General features: G+C 34.4%; 1 protein-coding gene and 1 pseudogene across 4 annotated transcripts; one reads left to right on the top strand and one right to left on the bottom strand.

Moving 5' to 3' along the window:
* Positions 1 to 349: 349 nt before the first annotated feature.
* On the bottom strand, positions 350 to 3,375 carry LOC118035505 (G-type lectin S-receptor-like serine/threonine-protein kinase At1g34300; annotated as a pseudogene).
* Positions 3,376 to 8,508: 5,133 nt separating this feature from the next.
* On the top strand, positions 8,509 to 12,736 carry LOC118035506 (G-type lectin S-receptor-like serine/threonine-protein kinase At1g34300). Of its 4 annotated transcripts, XR_004685187.2 has the most exons (4): positions 8,509 to 11,212; positions 11,508 to 11,564; positions 11,839 to 12,004; positions 12,094 to 12,736. XR_004685187.2 is itself a non-coding variant. In XM_073404023.1 (2 exons), exons 1-2 carry the CDS (start codon positions 8,752 to 8,754, stop codon positions 11,528 to 11,530), a joined length of 2,484 nt encoding a protein of 827 aa, XP_073260124.1. In that variant the 5' UTR covers positions 8,509 to 8,751; the 3' UTR covers positions 11,531 to 11,782. The 4 variants fall into 4 exon arrangements, 1 of the variants encoding a protein (XP_073260124.1); XR_012167706.1 differs by lacking the exon at positions 11,508 to 11,564 and having other exon boundaries at positions 11,866 to 12,004; positions 12,094 to 12,735; XR_004685188.2 differs by lacking the exon at positions 11,508 to 11,564 and having other exon boundaries at positions 12,094 to 12,735.
* The last annotated feature ends 1,596 nt before the right edge of the window (positions 12,737 to 14,332 follow it).

Below are 14,332 nucleotides of genomic sequence, written 5' to 3'. Positions count from 1 at the left end.
GAAGACGAGGATCGAGTACCGTGAAATATAAGTATTTAGGTGGGTTACAATAGCAGCCGATTGAATGCCATCGGATACCTAGCCTCCTCTTGACAGGGGAGTCATACTCATATGGGAATCTCCGTCTCTATATCACAGAGAAAATGAGTTGTCTATAGAGGACCTCCACATTTTAAGACAAGCACAGCTCCTGAGTAAAAGTAAAGATAAGCAACACCTTTCCGTGGCAACCCCAATTAATATTTGATATCTCCATTAGGCTCTGATTTAAATCTCGACTTTTGAAAATCTCTCCCATTATGTAAACAGCAGATTTGTCAATGTGTAGTCAATATTAAGAATATGGAAATACAAATAAAATTGCTCATATATAGCTTCAATCCATGCCTCATCTCATGTAGAGATCACAGAGAACCTGAATGATGAGATGATGCACACGAGATTGGCCTACCATCTTCAGGCAAACGACTTTGGTAGAGAATAATTGAGCAAACGTTTACCTTAAAAATCTTATGCTTGTGTAGTTACAAGTTTGTTGAACACAAATCGGGCTTGTGGAAACCATGAATTCTAATGAGATTTTATTTCAAATAATTCTAAAACTGATGGATATGGCCTCTCCATAATCCTCTCTGAAACTACAGGGGATATGCCTGCAGTTTGAAATGAAGAAGATGAAGAGGGTGGTGGAGCTGAGGCTTCACAAGTGGACTGAGCACCATCTTGAATGCTCAAATTCGTACTTGTTCCACTAGTAGAGCCTTTCATCAATGCCTTTGGTGCTGGTGGTCTTGCAATCTCTACAATTCCCTCAAGCATTTGCACTACTTTTCCCATTGTTGGTCTTTGAGAGGGATGCTCCTGAATGCACCAAAAGCTGACCTGAACAGCTCTCGTCACTTGTTCCATGTCCACACCCTGATCAGCAAGTCTCTTGTCAACAATTGTCTCCACATTACCTTTCTCAAACTCTCCATAAGCCCACTCTGAGAACCTCTTTTGATTGATTTCTTCTGAGACTTCAAAGTTCCTCCTCCCACTCACAAGCTCCAACAAAACCATACCATAACTGTAAAGATCAGATTTTGATGTTATTGGGAGGTTTGCTAGCCATTCCGGTGCCAAATATCCTCTAGTGCCTCTAATGGTAGTCAAGGACCGGTACCTTTGATCCTTTGTGCTTATAAGCTTCGCTAGGCCAAAATCAGACACCTTGGCATTGAAATTCGCATCCAAGAGAATGTTTTCTGGCTTTATATCACAGTGAACAATGCAATCTCGACATTCCTCATGAAGATATGTGATTCCTCTTGCAGTCCCAAGAGCAATGTTGAACCTGCGCTTCCAATTCAATAATTTCCCTGACTGATCTTCGGTCGTGAACAGGAAATGATCCAAGGAACCATTTTTCATGAACTCGTATACTAAAAGCCTGTGACGCCCTTCGGAGCAAAAGCCAATCAATCTAACCAGATTCAAATGGTGAGTACTGCTTATAGTTGCAACCTCCATCCGAAACTGTCTCTCGCCTTGTTCAATTCCCTCAAGTTGCTTTGCTGCAACTACTGTTCTGTTAGCAAGAACTCCTCTATAAACAGCTCCAAACCCTCCTGCTCCAAGCTTATCCTTAAACCCCTTCGTCCAGCGATGCAGATCCTTGTATGAAAACTGGACGGGAGCACCTGAGGCATAATCAAGAAGTGTATACTGAGCCCACACACCTCCAAATTTGGGACTATTTTTGCAACGAAACCACCAAAACAAACCCACTAAAGCAGCCAAACCCAAAAGAGTGCCTGCAACAAAGACACCAACTTGCCAACCCCGCGATTCCCGGAACTTTTTATCACCACCAATCTGGTCAGAAGGCAAAGGATTTGGTTGCACTGGTCCACAAACCTTAATATAAGAAGTACCAAGAAGCACTGGACCCTGATATCCACTAACAAAATCAGGTGTGTTTTTCATGTAACAATATAGTACATATGTGTCTGATGTAGAAGTGCAAGCCATGCAAGACGGGCTTGATAAACAATTCACTCTGCAAGCTGTTATCCCAATGGTAACAATTTGCTGAGCCTGGAAAGTAAGAAATTTAGTCTGCTTTAACTCCAGCATTGTTACGTTCCCTGCACAATCCGCAACCTCCACTTTTCTCTTACACCCTTTTCTACTATCATTCACATCCACAGCCTCAAAATTCAGAGATGGGCATTTGCAAATCGGACTAAGACTTGACTCGTTATAACTACAGATCCCCATGTTTCCACAGTATCCATAAACCTGACACTGATCTGCTAAAGCTGCCCATGTCATAGCTGTAGTTCCACCACTATACATTCTCAGATTCCCATCGCTACCTAACCTCAAAAATCTCATTATCTCACCCCCTTCTCCATAATCATTGCCAAAAGCAACAGACATCCGCGAACCAGCATCTAAAAGAGTTAAAATCCCATTTGACTGCAACTGCAAGGTTGGAGGAGACAACTTCAAAGCAGAACTAAAGCCTTGGTTCCAGTACAAGTACAACACTGTCATTCCATGTCAAGCTCATATTTCCACTGCTTAGAAGCCGGAAAGAGTAAACCCCTGATCGCAAAGTTTGGTTTTTTTACAGTTAAATTCTGTGACGGGACAAGAGTGTCGGTTGGGTTTTCAAAACTGGACCAGACATTGATCCTGCCGGCTTTCAGTACCAGGTTTCCAGTGTCATCAAGTGAAGCAGAAGTGACACCAAGGTTGGCAGTGTTGGAGGTCCACACGGTGGCACCTGAACGGTTGGTGAGAAGGAGATTTCCGTTGGGGAGGAACTGGAATACTCCACCGTAGTCAATGACAGCTGCAGAGGCAGTGCCAACAACAACATTGGCAGTTGTCCAGATGGAAACTCCAGCAGTTCTATGGGAGATGGAAACGGTGTAGGAAGTGGGATCCACTTGGGTAAAGCCTAGAAAGAAAGTGTTGTTTGGAGACGACCAGGTTTGGCTTGTGTTGGAGGCATAAAGAGAGGAGCCTGGTGGTATGTTTGCTTTGGAAGTAGTGGTGAAGACGAGAAGGAGAGGAAGCTGGAGTAGGAGAAGAGAGCAGAAGTTCATTATATATTTTTTTTTTTTGTGGGCACAATATTGAGGCTGAGTGGTTAGTTGATTTCTCGATGTCTTATAAATGCAAAAGAAGTGAGGATTTTCCCATGTCTAACGTTGGACTGTTTTGTTTTTCCAAGGAAAAAAAGAAAAGTAAAAACCAAACCACCGGAAAAATTGGTTTAGAACCTTGAGAAAATTCATCGCGTATGCCGTAAGGCCAGACAGAACACAAGACTTTGAACAAGGAATACAGCCTCAAGAACCGAAGGTCTCTATTACTTTCTAGTGTTGACCGTTTCTCATAGAATGACTTTCTAATTCTCCTTTACACTTGTTAACTATTAAAGTAATTTACTCTAAAGTTTAGATTATAATCTTTATATTAAGAAGCTCTTAACTTTAAGAATGTAATATTTATACTTGTAACTTCTCATTATATATTAAATATATGGGACATATAGTCATTAAAGCTTGATGGAAGCTTTGGCTATAAATATTGTTATTTGATCCTCGTACTAATTTACTTAATTCCCTAAAATTTTACACCATTTATATAGAGTAAACAAGTTTAGAAGTGCAAATATATATAAAAGAGAACAGTAAATACATAAGGAACATTAATAGCTGGAGGTATTGTTTTTTTATTATTAAATCTTATAATTTTGTTATAAACATATTTATTTCCGCATTTTACAAGTGCTTGAAAAAAAAAGGAAAAAAAAAAAAAGAAGAGAGAGCTCGTAAGGAGACTGGAATCAAAGCACATTCACACAAATAAAAGATATCTCTCGCAGATGAAACTCATTATGACTTTGAATGGACTAGACAAAGGTATGTTATTTGGTCTTTTCTAGTTATTACAAAATTGTTCGAGTGTATGTAAGTTTTTTCTAATTTTTTTCATAGTAAATTAATGTATTGACTCCTAAGATCAACAATATTTATAAATGTTGACCTATGTTTATTTTTTCTTTCAAAAAACTTTAAAGCAATAAAATTACCTACTTAGTTCTAGGGTCAAAAAAGTATTAATTGTGGACCAGGAGTTTTTTTTTTTTTTTTAGAATACAGTAAAAAATATATTTTTATCCTTGGAAATAACAAGGCATGCATCTAGAAGCATTTTTTATCTTTTCACACAAATTTTTTTTTTATGATATATTATTATTTTTTAATTTAGTTTTTATTTTTTTGACTTTAGATTTTTCCCTTAACTTTTTTTTTGTTAAAGTTTTATTGCCACAAAGAAATAGGTGAGGGGTTTGTTAATTGGCTTTGCAAAGTCACATCATATTACCATATTATGCCTCAACTTTCAATTAAATACAAATGTTTGGTGCGTCTTTTTAAATATAATAGAAACCACTTAAAAGCTTTAATTTTTAAGAACATGAGATTAATTACCAGCTTCTTTTAAAAAATTAATTTTTTTTATTATAATTTTTGCTTTATTCTTATGTGACAAAATTATCCTCCAAACCAAGAGTTGAAGGCATGTTAAAAGACTTGGATGTCCTATAGCCTAAATTAAAATTTTATCAATATTATTTAACTAGTTTTATGTAAAAACAATTTGTAATTCTTGAATAAATTATAAAATAATCTCAAATTTTGCATGGAGTCTTCTAATATAATGCTTTAACTTGGGTTAAAAATTTCAAAATTTTTAGAGAAATTCAAAATTTGATAAAAAATTATAATTTGACCAGTTTTATATTATTAGATGTAAATTTTTCAAATCGACCATCAAATTAAGCTGAAATTTTTGTAAGAAATCTTAAAAAATATTTAATAAAATTTAGTTAAAATTTTAGAATAAACAAACTTGTTAGTGCTAACAAAAAAAAAACAAACAACTCATTAAAAATAAAATAAGTTAATAATTAATCTTTAAAAAAATTTTATATATTTATTTAATAACCAAAACAACAGAAAAAATTTCTAGCTCTCCCCTGCTCCAACCTTTCAAAACATAATTTATGCGTCGTATTATATATAAATCCCATTGTCTTTTATATAGGTGTATATAAGCTATTTGGATATTTCTTTTTTCTTTCTTTCTTTCCTCGTTATTTCCATTGCTTCGTTACTGTTCTAGATTTGGACCCTGTCATCTGCGTTCTTTTGCTCTCTGTCTCCACTAAATCCTTGTTTTTTTGGTTTTGGATTTTTTTTACGTTGTGCAATCGCTTCTTTGGTTCTTGTTTGTTTGTTTCTATGGTGGTTGTGAGAGGCTTTCCCAGGTGTGCTTCACCTCACATGGTTTGTCACTCTCATGCTCTTGTTTGGTTTTACTTCAGTTGCATGTTTTTGTTTGTATCTCTTTTCCATGGACTGTTGGTTATGACAAAGTTGGGGTTTTTTGAGTAGCGGTAATTATTTTTCAGTTTGGTTTGGATTTCCGAATCGATTTCAATCAATTTTCCAGTTTGGCTCGGTTTTTTTTTTGTTTTGTCAGTTTCAATTCGATACGGTTTTTTCGGTTTAAGACTTATAAAACCAAACCAAACAGGTCGATTATTTAAAAAATCTAATTTGTTTAATCGGGTTTTTTTCACGATTCGGTTTTTTCAGTTATTTTTTTCCAGTTTAAGTGGTTTTTTTTAGTTTTTTTACTCACCCTAATTTAATTTTGAGTGCGATAAGTGAAGAGGAGAGGAATGAGTGTTTCAAAGTAGTCCTGGTTTGGAAGAAATATAAACAAATGGTTTAGAGGTTTTTGAAAAATAACATGGTTTGTTGAAAATTTAGGTAGAATCACATTGGTTAGAAAAGTATTTGAAAAATAATACAATTTGGACACAATTATCTTTTTTAAAAAATCAATTTAAAAATTTTATAAAATATGATAGTTAAAAGATGAGATTCAAAACGTCTAACAGTTAGAAAAGAGAGACAAGATATATAAGATATATGTAATGAGAAAAAGAAATGAAGGGAAAAAAAATAAGTTATTAGGGACTCACTAGGTTTTTGTTTTTTATATATTCAATATAAATTAAAAATCTTAACAAAATAATTTCAACCACACATTAAAAGAATAACAAACAAATTCATAATTAACCTTAAATTACTTGGCCATTTTAATGTATTATTCTATGAGAAAAGCTTCCACTTATTTTTTTCATTGTTGTTAAGACATTTCTTTTCACTTTAAAGTTTCGTGAGAACATAGTCTTTTCCCCCTTTTATTTTTACAACAATTTAAAAAATTTCTAACAAGCATCGATCAATTCTAAAAAATTACCTTTCACTCTTTTTTAAATTTAATATCTGGATTATTAGACCAGAAGTACTATATATTGAAAAACCATGAACCCCAATTTCCAATAAAATCAAATGTTGAAGAATGAGATTAATAAAAATAATAAATTACACAAAATGAACTTAAAAAAAAAATTGATAATTAAAAGAGAAAGGATGAAAATAAAAATAAAAATAAATTCGAGGGCGGTTAAATTTTTTCATTTAGAGGGGTTAAAGTGGAAAGAAAATAACTTTAATAAAAGAAAAAAAATCAAAAGAATAGGGACCAAATTTGAAAAAAATAATACACCATAAACTTGGATTAAATGATAAAATTAAAAACTAATAAAAATTTTATAGAAAAACTAAGGAAAAAATTAAAAATTAAAAAAATAAGAACTAAATTGAAAACATATATAACATATAAAAAATTGTAATTGAAGGACCATATTGAAATAAAAAAACACATTTCATCAAAGTACTAAGAATAAAAATTAAAAATCAAAATAATAAAATTTGAAGTTGAAGTATAAAAAATAAAGAGGATTAACCTGATTTTTGAGGGGTAGAGATGAAAAAAAAATAAAGGCTTATTAGTAACAAATTGCCTATCCATCACCGAAATGAGCTGCATCAAGAGAAAAAGAATGCGACTTCACTTTTAACGACATGACATGTTTTGCCATTGAGAGGTGCTTGAGGCGCCACCTAGTGTGCACGAGTGCCTTCCACACATACCAAGAATTTTTATTTTATTTTAATATCAATTGATCTTGTTTAAAAGATTAAATCACACTCAATGAATTAGAAAATAACAAAAAAGGCAAGGGTTTTTTTTCTTACTTTAAGAGCATTTTAGCAACTTAACTATGAATTCAAAAGTAAAAATTCAAAACTGCTCCTACATACAATGTCTATTTTCTTCTTTCTCTTTTTTTTTTTTTTTTAATCTCTAAGGGCATTTTTGTCTTTATATTATTCGTAAGAAAATTAAAAGATCTTGCTGCCCGTCAACCAAGCCAAAGTTTTTGGAATTGAAAGGCAAGACCATAAATTAATTGTCGCAATCAATTGTAAGGGGTGTTTGAGACCGCAATTAAAAGGTGATTTTCAAAGTATATTTTTATTTAAAAATATATTAATATATATATTTTTTATTTTTTTAAAATTTTATTTTTTACATTAATACATTAAAATAATTCAAAAAAATTCTTAAAAAAATTAATTTAAAACAAAAAAAAAAACTAAAAATTTTAAACATATAGTTAAATTACACTTTAAAATACCCTCTAAATCTAAACGTACAGAGCTATGATAAATGGTTACTGTTGAAGTTTGAACATTCAAATGAGTGGTTGATTTTGAAACTCCAACGTTTAAAGTTTGACCATTTAGTTTCCAAAGATATACTTGTACCACTAACACAATACAAAAAAAAAATAATAATAACTTTAATTTAACCCCTAACATATTACTCTTTGTTAATTAGTCCTGAATCTTTTGATTTTATTCATTTTACCACAATTATAATGGAAAAATTAATAATATAATCTCTCAATCCATCAATTATTAATGGCAGTTAAATATTCGTTATAGGGAGTGTTCGACAATGCACCAAAAGTTATTTGTCCAAATTTTAAACTTTTTTGTTTAAAATAAAATTTTTTAGTATTTTTAATATTTTTAAATAAAAAAACATTTTAAAATTAATATTTACTACATTCTCAAATAGACCCTTAATTTACACATGTATAAATATCGCTTTCATCCAAGATGTCAAAATCAACTTCAATATATTCTAAAAGACAAATTTTGCATCATATCATTGTGAAATTTTATTTTTTTCCTCCACCTCACTAACTTGTATATAAGGAAAAAAAATATTATGATTTGGAGCTAGAATTATTCATTATGGAATATTAGAGTTTATTTTGAGCTTTTATTTTATGAAAGTATTTAACGAATATATGCGAATTTATGGAATATTTAACTATTGCTTGAATGGGTAAAATGACATTATATAATGTACATATTACATTTGAGATAAGATATAATTGTTAAATTTAGGAGATTAAGAACTCAATTAACTGTCAAGAAATATGTGAATGACAAGAGTGAGATATGAAATCAAAGTTATCGGCAGACTGAGTCAATCAGTTTTTGTATCACATCATTACTCTTCAGAGTTCAGATTGACTGAGTCAGACGCACAAACTTGTAAAGATATGAAATCAAAGACCACCCGTGAATGACCCAGCAGCAAGCACCTGGAACAATCGAAGTTTATCTCCATTTTCCTGTCATAGAAGTCAAAAGTCTTCTCCTTTAACCTTAGGCCGCACTCCTTCCTCTCCCTTCATATAGCAATCCTACGATAAAATCTTCAGAACAGCAGGGAGAGACCAAACACAAGAAAATGAAACTCCAAGATCTTGTCCCTTTTCTGTGTATCTTCTTCACTATCACAACAGCACAGACAACAATCCAACCAGGCACCACTCTCTCTGCTTCAAACCCAAACCAAACCTGGTCTTCACCAAACAACACTTTCTATGTAGGGTTTTCCCAAGTGGATTCATCTTCGTCTTACACCTTAACCATCAACTACAATGGCGGTGTCCCAATTTGGAGAGCAGGCAACTCTACTACCACGGTGGATTCAGAGGGGTCCTTTCAATTCCTGTCCTCCGGCAACCTCCGCCTCCTCAACGGCTCTGGCGCCACTGTCTGGGAGTCCAACACTGCTGGACGCGGTGTCACCACTGCTTCACTTTATGAATTTGGTAATTTAGTGTTAAAGAATGGAACTTCACCTGTTTGGTCATCTTTTGATAACCCCTCTGATACCATAGTACCCAATCAGACTCTTCGTGTTGATCAAGTTTTAAGATCTGGGTCTTATTCTTTTAGGTTTCTTAGTTCAGGAAATCTAACTTTGAAATGGAATGATAGTATAGAGTATTGGAATCAGGGTAATGCTTCTATTAATGCTAATTTGTCATCGCCTACTTTGGGGGTGCAACCAACTGGGATTTTGTCAATTTTTTCTGCTGCTTTTACAAGCGGGCCACATGTTGTGGCTTATAGTAATGATTACGGTGATGTGGGTACAAGGTTGAGGTTTCTGAAGTTGGATGAAGATGGGAACTTTAAGATGTATGGTACCGATATGGGTAGTAAAACTCCAGCTATAGTATGGTCAGCTTTGACTGACCAATGTGAGGTTTTTGGTTATTGTGGGAATATGGGAATTTGTAGTTATAATGAGTCGAGTTCGAGTCCAATTTGTGATTGTCCATCTGAGAATTTTGAGCCTGTCGATGTGAATGATAGTAGACAAGGGTGTAAAAGAAAAGCTGAGATTGATAGTTGTGCGGGGAATACTACTATGTTGGAGATAGATAATGCAAAATTCTTGACTTATGAGCCCGAGTTGTCTTCTCAGATTTTCTACATGGGAATATCAGCATGCAGGTCGAATTGTCTTTCTCAAGGTTCAGCTTGTATTGCTTCTACATCTTTGTCTGATGGAACTGGGCAGTGCTACGCGAAACCTCCGGGCTTTATCAGTGGTTATCAGAATCCAGCACTTCCCAGTACTTCGTATGTGAAAGTTTGTGCGCCAGCGCTACCAAACCCTCCACCTGGTGTGCTGACTGTGGAGAAAAGCAGAAGTGGAAGATTTGGCTTCTGGGTTGTTTGTGTTGCTGTTGTGATTACCCTTTTGGCTTTGATTGCATTGGAGAGTGGTCTGTGGTGGTGGTGTTGTAGAAACAGTCCCAAGTTTGACAGTTTGTCAGCTCAGTATGCACTACTGGAGTATGCATCTGGTGCTCCAGTGCAGTTCTCGTATAAAGAGCTGCAGCGCTCGACGAAAGAGTTTAAAGAGAAGCTTGGAGCAGGAGGGTTTGGAGCTGTTTATAAAGGGGTTCTTGCTAACAAAGAAGTTGTTGCAGTGAAGCAACTTGAGGGAATTGAGCAGGGTGAGAAACAGTTCAGGATGGAGGTTGCAACTATTAGTAGCACTCACCATTTGAATTTGGTTAGATTGATTGGTTTTTGCTCAGAGGGTCGGCATAGGCTGCTGGTTTATGAGTTCATGAAAAATGGGTCTCTTGATAATTTCCTTTTCACTACAGAAGAGCAGTCTGGAAGATTGTTGAATTGGGAGCAGAGGTTTAACATTGCCCTTGGAACTGCAAAAGGAATCACTTATCTTCACGAGGAATGTCGAGACTGCATTGTCCACTGTGACATAAAGCCAGAAAACATTCTTTTGGATGAGAACTATAAGGCCAAGGTGTCTGATTTTGGTCTTGCAAAGCTCATAAATGCCAAGGATCACAGGTATAGGACACTGACCAGTGTTAGAGGAACAAGAGGATACTTGGCACCAGAATGGCTTGCAAATCTTCCAATAACTTCCAAATCTGATATCTACAGTTATGGGATGGTTTTGTTGGAGATAGTGAGTGGCAGAAGGAATTTTGAAGTCTCAGCTGTAACAAACCGTAAAAAGTTCTCTGTTTGGGCTCGTGAAGAGTTCGAGAAGGGAAATGTTAATGCAATTTTGGACCAAAGGCTTACAGACCAAGATGTGGATATGGAGCAAGTGACAAGGGCAATTCAAGTGAGCTTTTGGTGCATCCAGGAGCAGCCATCTCAGAGGCCAATGATGGGAAAAGTTGTGCAGATGCTGGAGGGAATTGCTGAGATTGAGAGACCACCAGCACCAAAGGCAATAACAGAAAGTTCTACTAGTGGAACAAGCATAATGAGCAGCAATGTCAGTGCTCTCTCAACTTTTGCGGCATCTGCTCCAGCTCCCTCATCTTCCTCATCATTTCAGACTATGGGAGTTTCGCCTTCAGCTTCAGGTAGAAATATAGAGAGGGCATCTTCATCACTGTTGCATTCAGACCCAAACTGAAGTTCATCATTAAACACACCATTCGCCTCCAATACCTAGGAACTCTAAGGAGAATGAGATACCATACATTATATCTATGATAAAGAAGTCTTGTAAAAATTATTTCAACTGTACTATGTATATTGATTTATCAGAAATGGCCTTTTGCCTTCATATATTATATTTTACAAAATCCAGTTCATTCAAGAAGATTGTAGTTTATAAATTTTCACAATTATTGTTTGCTGAAATTATGTGATCAGGTTCCACCACTTCATGGGAATGAATTTATTTGTCCAGCCATTTTTGTCAAAGTTTTGGTAATTGACTCCCTATCCAAGTTTCCTATGACAATTTAAATATTGCTTTGTGCTTGATGACATCCCCTTTGATGATTGAAAATAGATATCAGACACGAGTGATTTAAATCCCAATACATGTTGTCGGTAAAATATATTCATGTCGGCTTAGTTAAAATGTTTAATTTTATTTTATTTTATTTTTTTTGTATTTTAGATGTTTTAATGTAAAAAATAAGAATATATTATTTTAATGCTCTTAAATGTACTAATTTAAAGCATCTCTCTTTGTGAGGTTGACTCTTGCCAAATTGCAACAAAGCCACAGAATAGGGCCTCTGTTGTTTGGTGAACCATCCTTTTCCATCAGTTCAAGTTAAAAGCCACACACTAAGCGCCAAATAATCTCAGTATTTCCTCCATGGCTCCTTCTTTTGATGAAATTAATCCATGAATATCAAGTAAGAAATCTTCCAGTTTTATATTTCATCCAGGTCTGTTCATTTTGTTTGAACATTATATATGACATATGCCTGTGTTCTTTGTCTAGAATCAGCAACGACCATTTCAAAGAAACCAAGATTGAGTTGAGAATGTGAACTCGAGCAACCTCCAGATGTGTGAAAGGAACATGGCAACTACTAGTTGTTGAAGAATTCAACCCCTACCCAACCATAGTTGTTTGTGCCTATTTTAAGGTCCAGTGAAGCGAGCATTGCATTTATGCTTTCCCATTTTCCTTTCCTTCCTGCTATTACTGGAAAACTACGGGCCTCACCCTCTGGCATAACTGGGCTGGGTTAGAATTTCAATTCTTACAGACTCGCACTCGCAGATCCATGTCACGAACAATACTCTCAAGACAAGTTCATCCAACTTTACCCAGTGAAAAGTAGTTGGATCATAAGTTATGACAAAGTACTAACAGGAAACCCTGTTGGTCCTGTCGTATTTACTAATTGCTGAGTACCACTACAGGCATGCTATTTATTATCAAATCCTAGTACAGTTACTATATATAGCATGAGATATATACCAAGGAACTTGTTTCCATCAGAGACAATCTTTTAGGTGACTGTATACTATTGAATTTTGACTGTATTTGTGATTGTCATCGTAGTTGTAGTCAACGAGACTGAAAATGGCAATGCATAATTTTAGCCCCTGTAAGATCAACTAAACAGAAACAGCAGATTTATGCAGTTTTTTCTGAAGAAAAATGGAAACAGGTTAATTTACCTGGTTTTTATCTTAAATCTACTTAATACGTGTTTGGAAACGCATTTTTTCTTGAAAATAGTGTTTTTAAGACATGATTTTAATATTTTTAAATATTCTGAAAAATAATTGCTAAGAAACTCCTGAACACCCCGTGACGAACACCCCGTGACACAGAGTGTGATCCCTGATCAATGTTCCATTAATTCCTGTTGTATTCATTCTTTTCCTTAACCTATCACATGCTAATAATGTGCAATGTTGCCCATCGAAATGATTTCGATGAGGAGGAAAAGCATTATTGCCTCCTACACTAATGAAAACACTTGGAGCTTGATGTGGATCTATGTACTTGGTTTCAAGGCAGCCATGACTCATGCATGAGCTTGAGATCACCAGCTGTGAAGGGCTCAGGGGCTCCGCCATTGCTCATTGGACGTGCATCTCTGAGCTCAAAATCTCCATTAATTTGTACAAATGAGCATGTCTGTAATGATTAAGTTTTTTGCATCACATCACCACCACTGTAAGGGCATGCCATTGAGAAAGAAAGGCATCAAATGATATTGTACTTCTGTACTTAATTTGGATCCTTGCCATTGGCTGAAGCTCTTGTTGAAGAGATTAAAGCCATAAAAGAGAAGCGGCCGAGTGCTCCGAAAAGGAGAGGATGGCCGAGCCACTGAACTAAACGCTTTGATCATTAGCTGGGAAAAAAGCTGTTTCGTTTTGCTCATTTCCATGATAGCGATGCATGCCTTGTCGCTTGCATGTGGTGATTATTATTTGGGCGATTTCGCTTGGCGATTAATTACTAGCTTTCAGCTTTAGAGCCAACAGCATTTAGTACATTAATTACAATTAAATAAAAATAATCCCACCTTTATGTCCTCAGGATCATCATTTTTACCATTATATCCTGAGGATTTCGATAATAATGCGATGTCACTGTAGCTATTTTGACAATCTAGCTATGTGAATAGGTAAATAAAAAAATTAATCACCATCTAATTTTATAGTTATTAGAAACCTAACTAATTTTTAAAGATTTTTAAGTAAAAAATTGGTTATGCTAAAAAAAAAAATATAAATCATTATAAAATAATTTATCTAAGATAAATTATATTATTGTTTGATTTTAAAAATAAAAATATGTATTATAAAATATGTCCTAATATTTTGCCTAAATAAAGTCATATGTTAATTAGATGTAAAAGCTTATTGGATAGTGATTTTGGATTTTAGCTTGACAACAAATCTTAATTAATTCTCATTTTTTTTTTTTTTATTATAAAGATAAGATTTGAAATAATAATTTCTAAGAATCGGGTTTTGAGTTATTTTCTTTAATTTTCTAATTTATTTAACTCATTGTAATTAATTAATTATTACCCTAAGCATGTCCATTATAAATAAATACAGATATTTCACCCAATTGAATTGATATATAAACAATCATAATTGAACATGAGGGGGGGAAAAATCATGAATACATTAAAAATTTATTCAAAATCACATACAATTCAACAAAATAATTCATAAAAAATATTCGAAAACAAATAATTCACATA

Source organism: Populus alba, chromosome 13, assembly GCF_005239225.2.
Source record: "Populus alba chromosome 13, ASM523922v2, whole genome shotgun sequence".
NCBI classification, from domain to species: Eukaryota; Viridiplantae; Streptophyta; class Magnoliopsida; order Malpighiales; family Salicaceae; genus Populus; species Populus alba.
The sequence above is the reverse complement of the archived record's forward strand: the minus strand, read 5'-3'. Positions and strand labels throughout refer to the sequence as shown.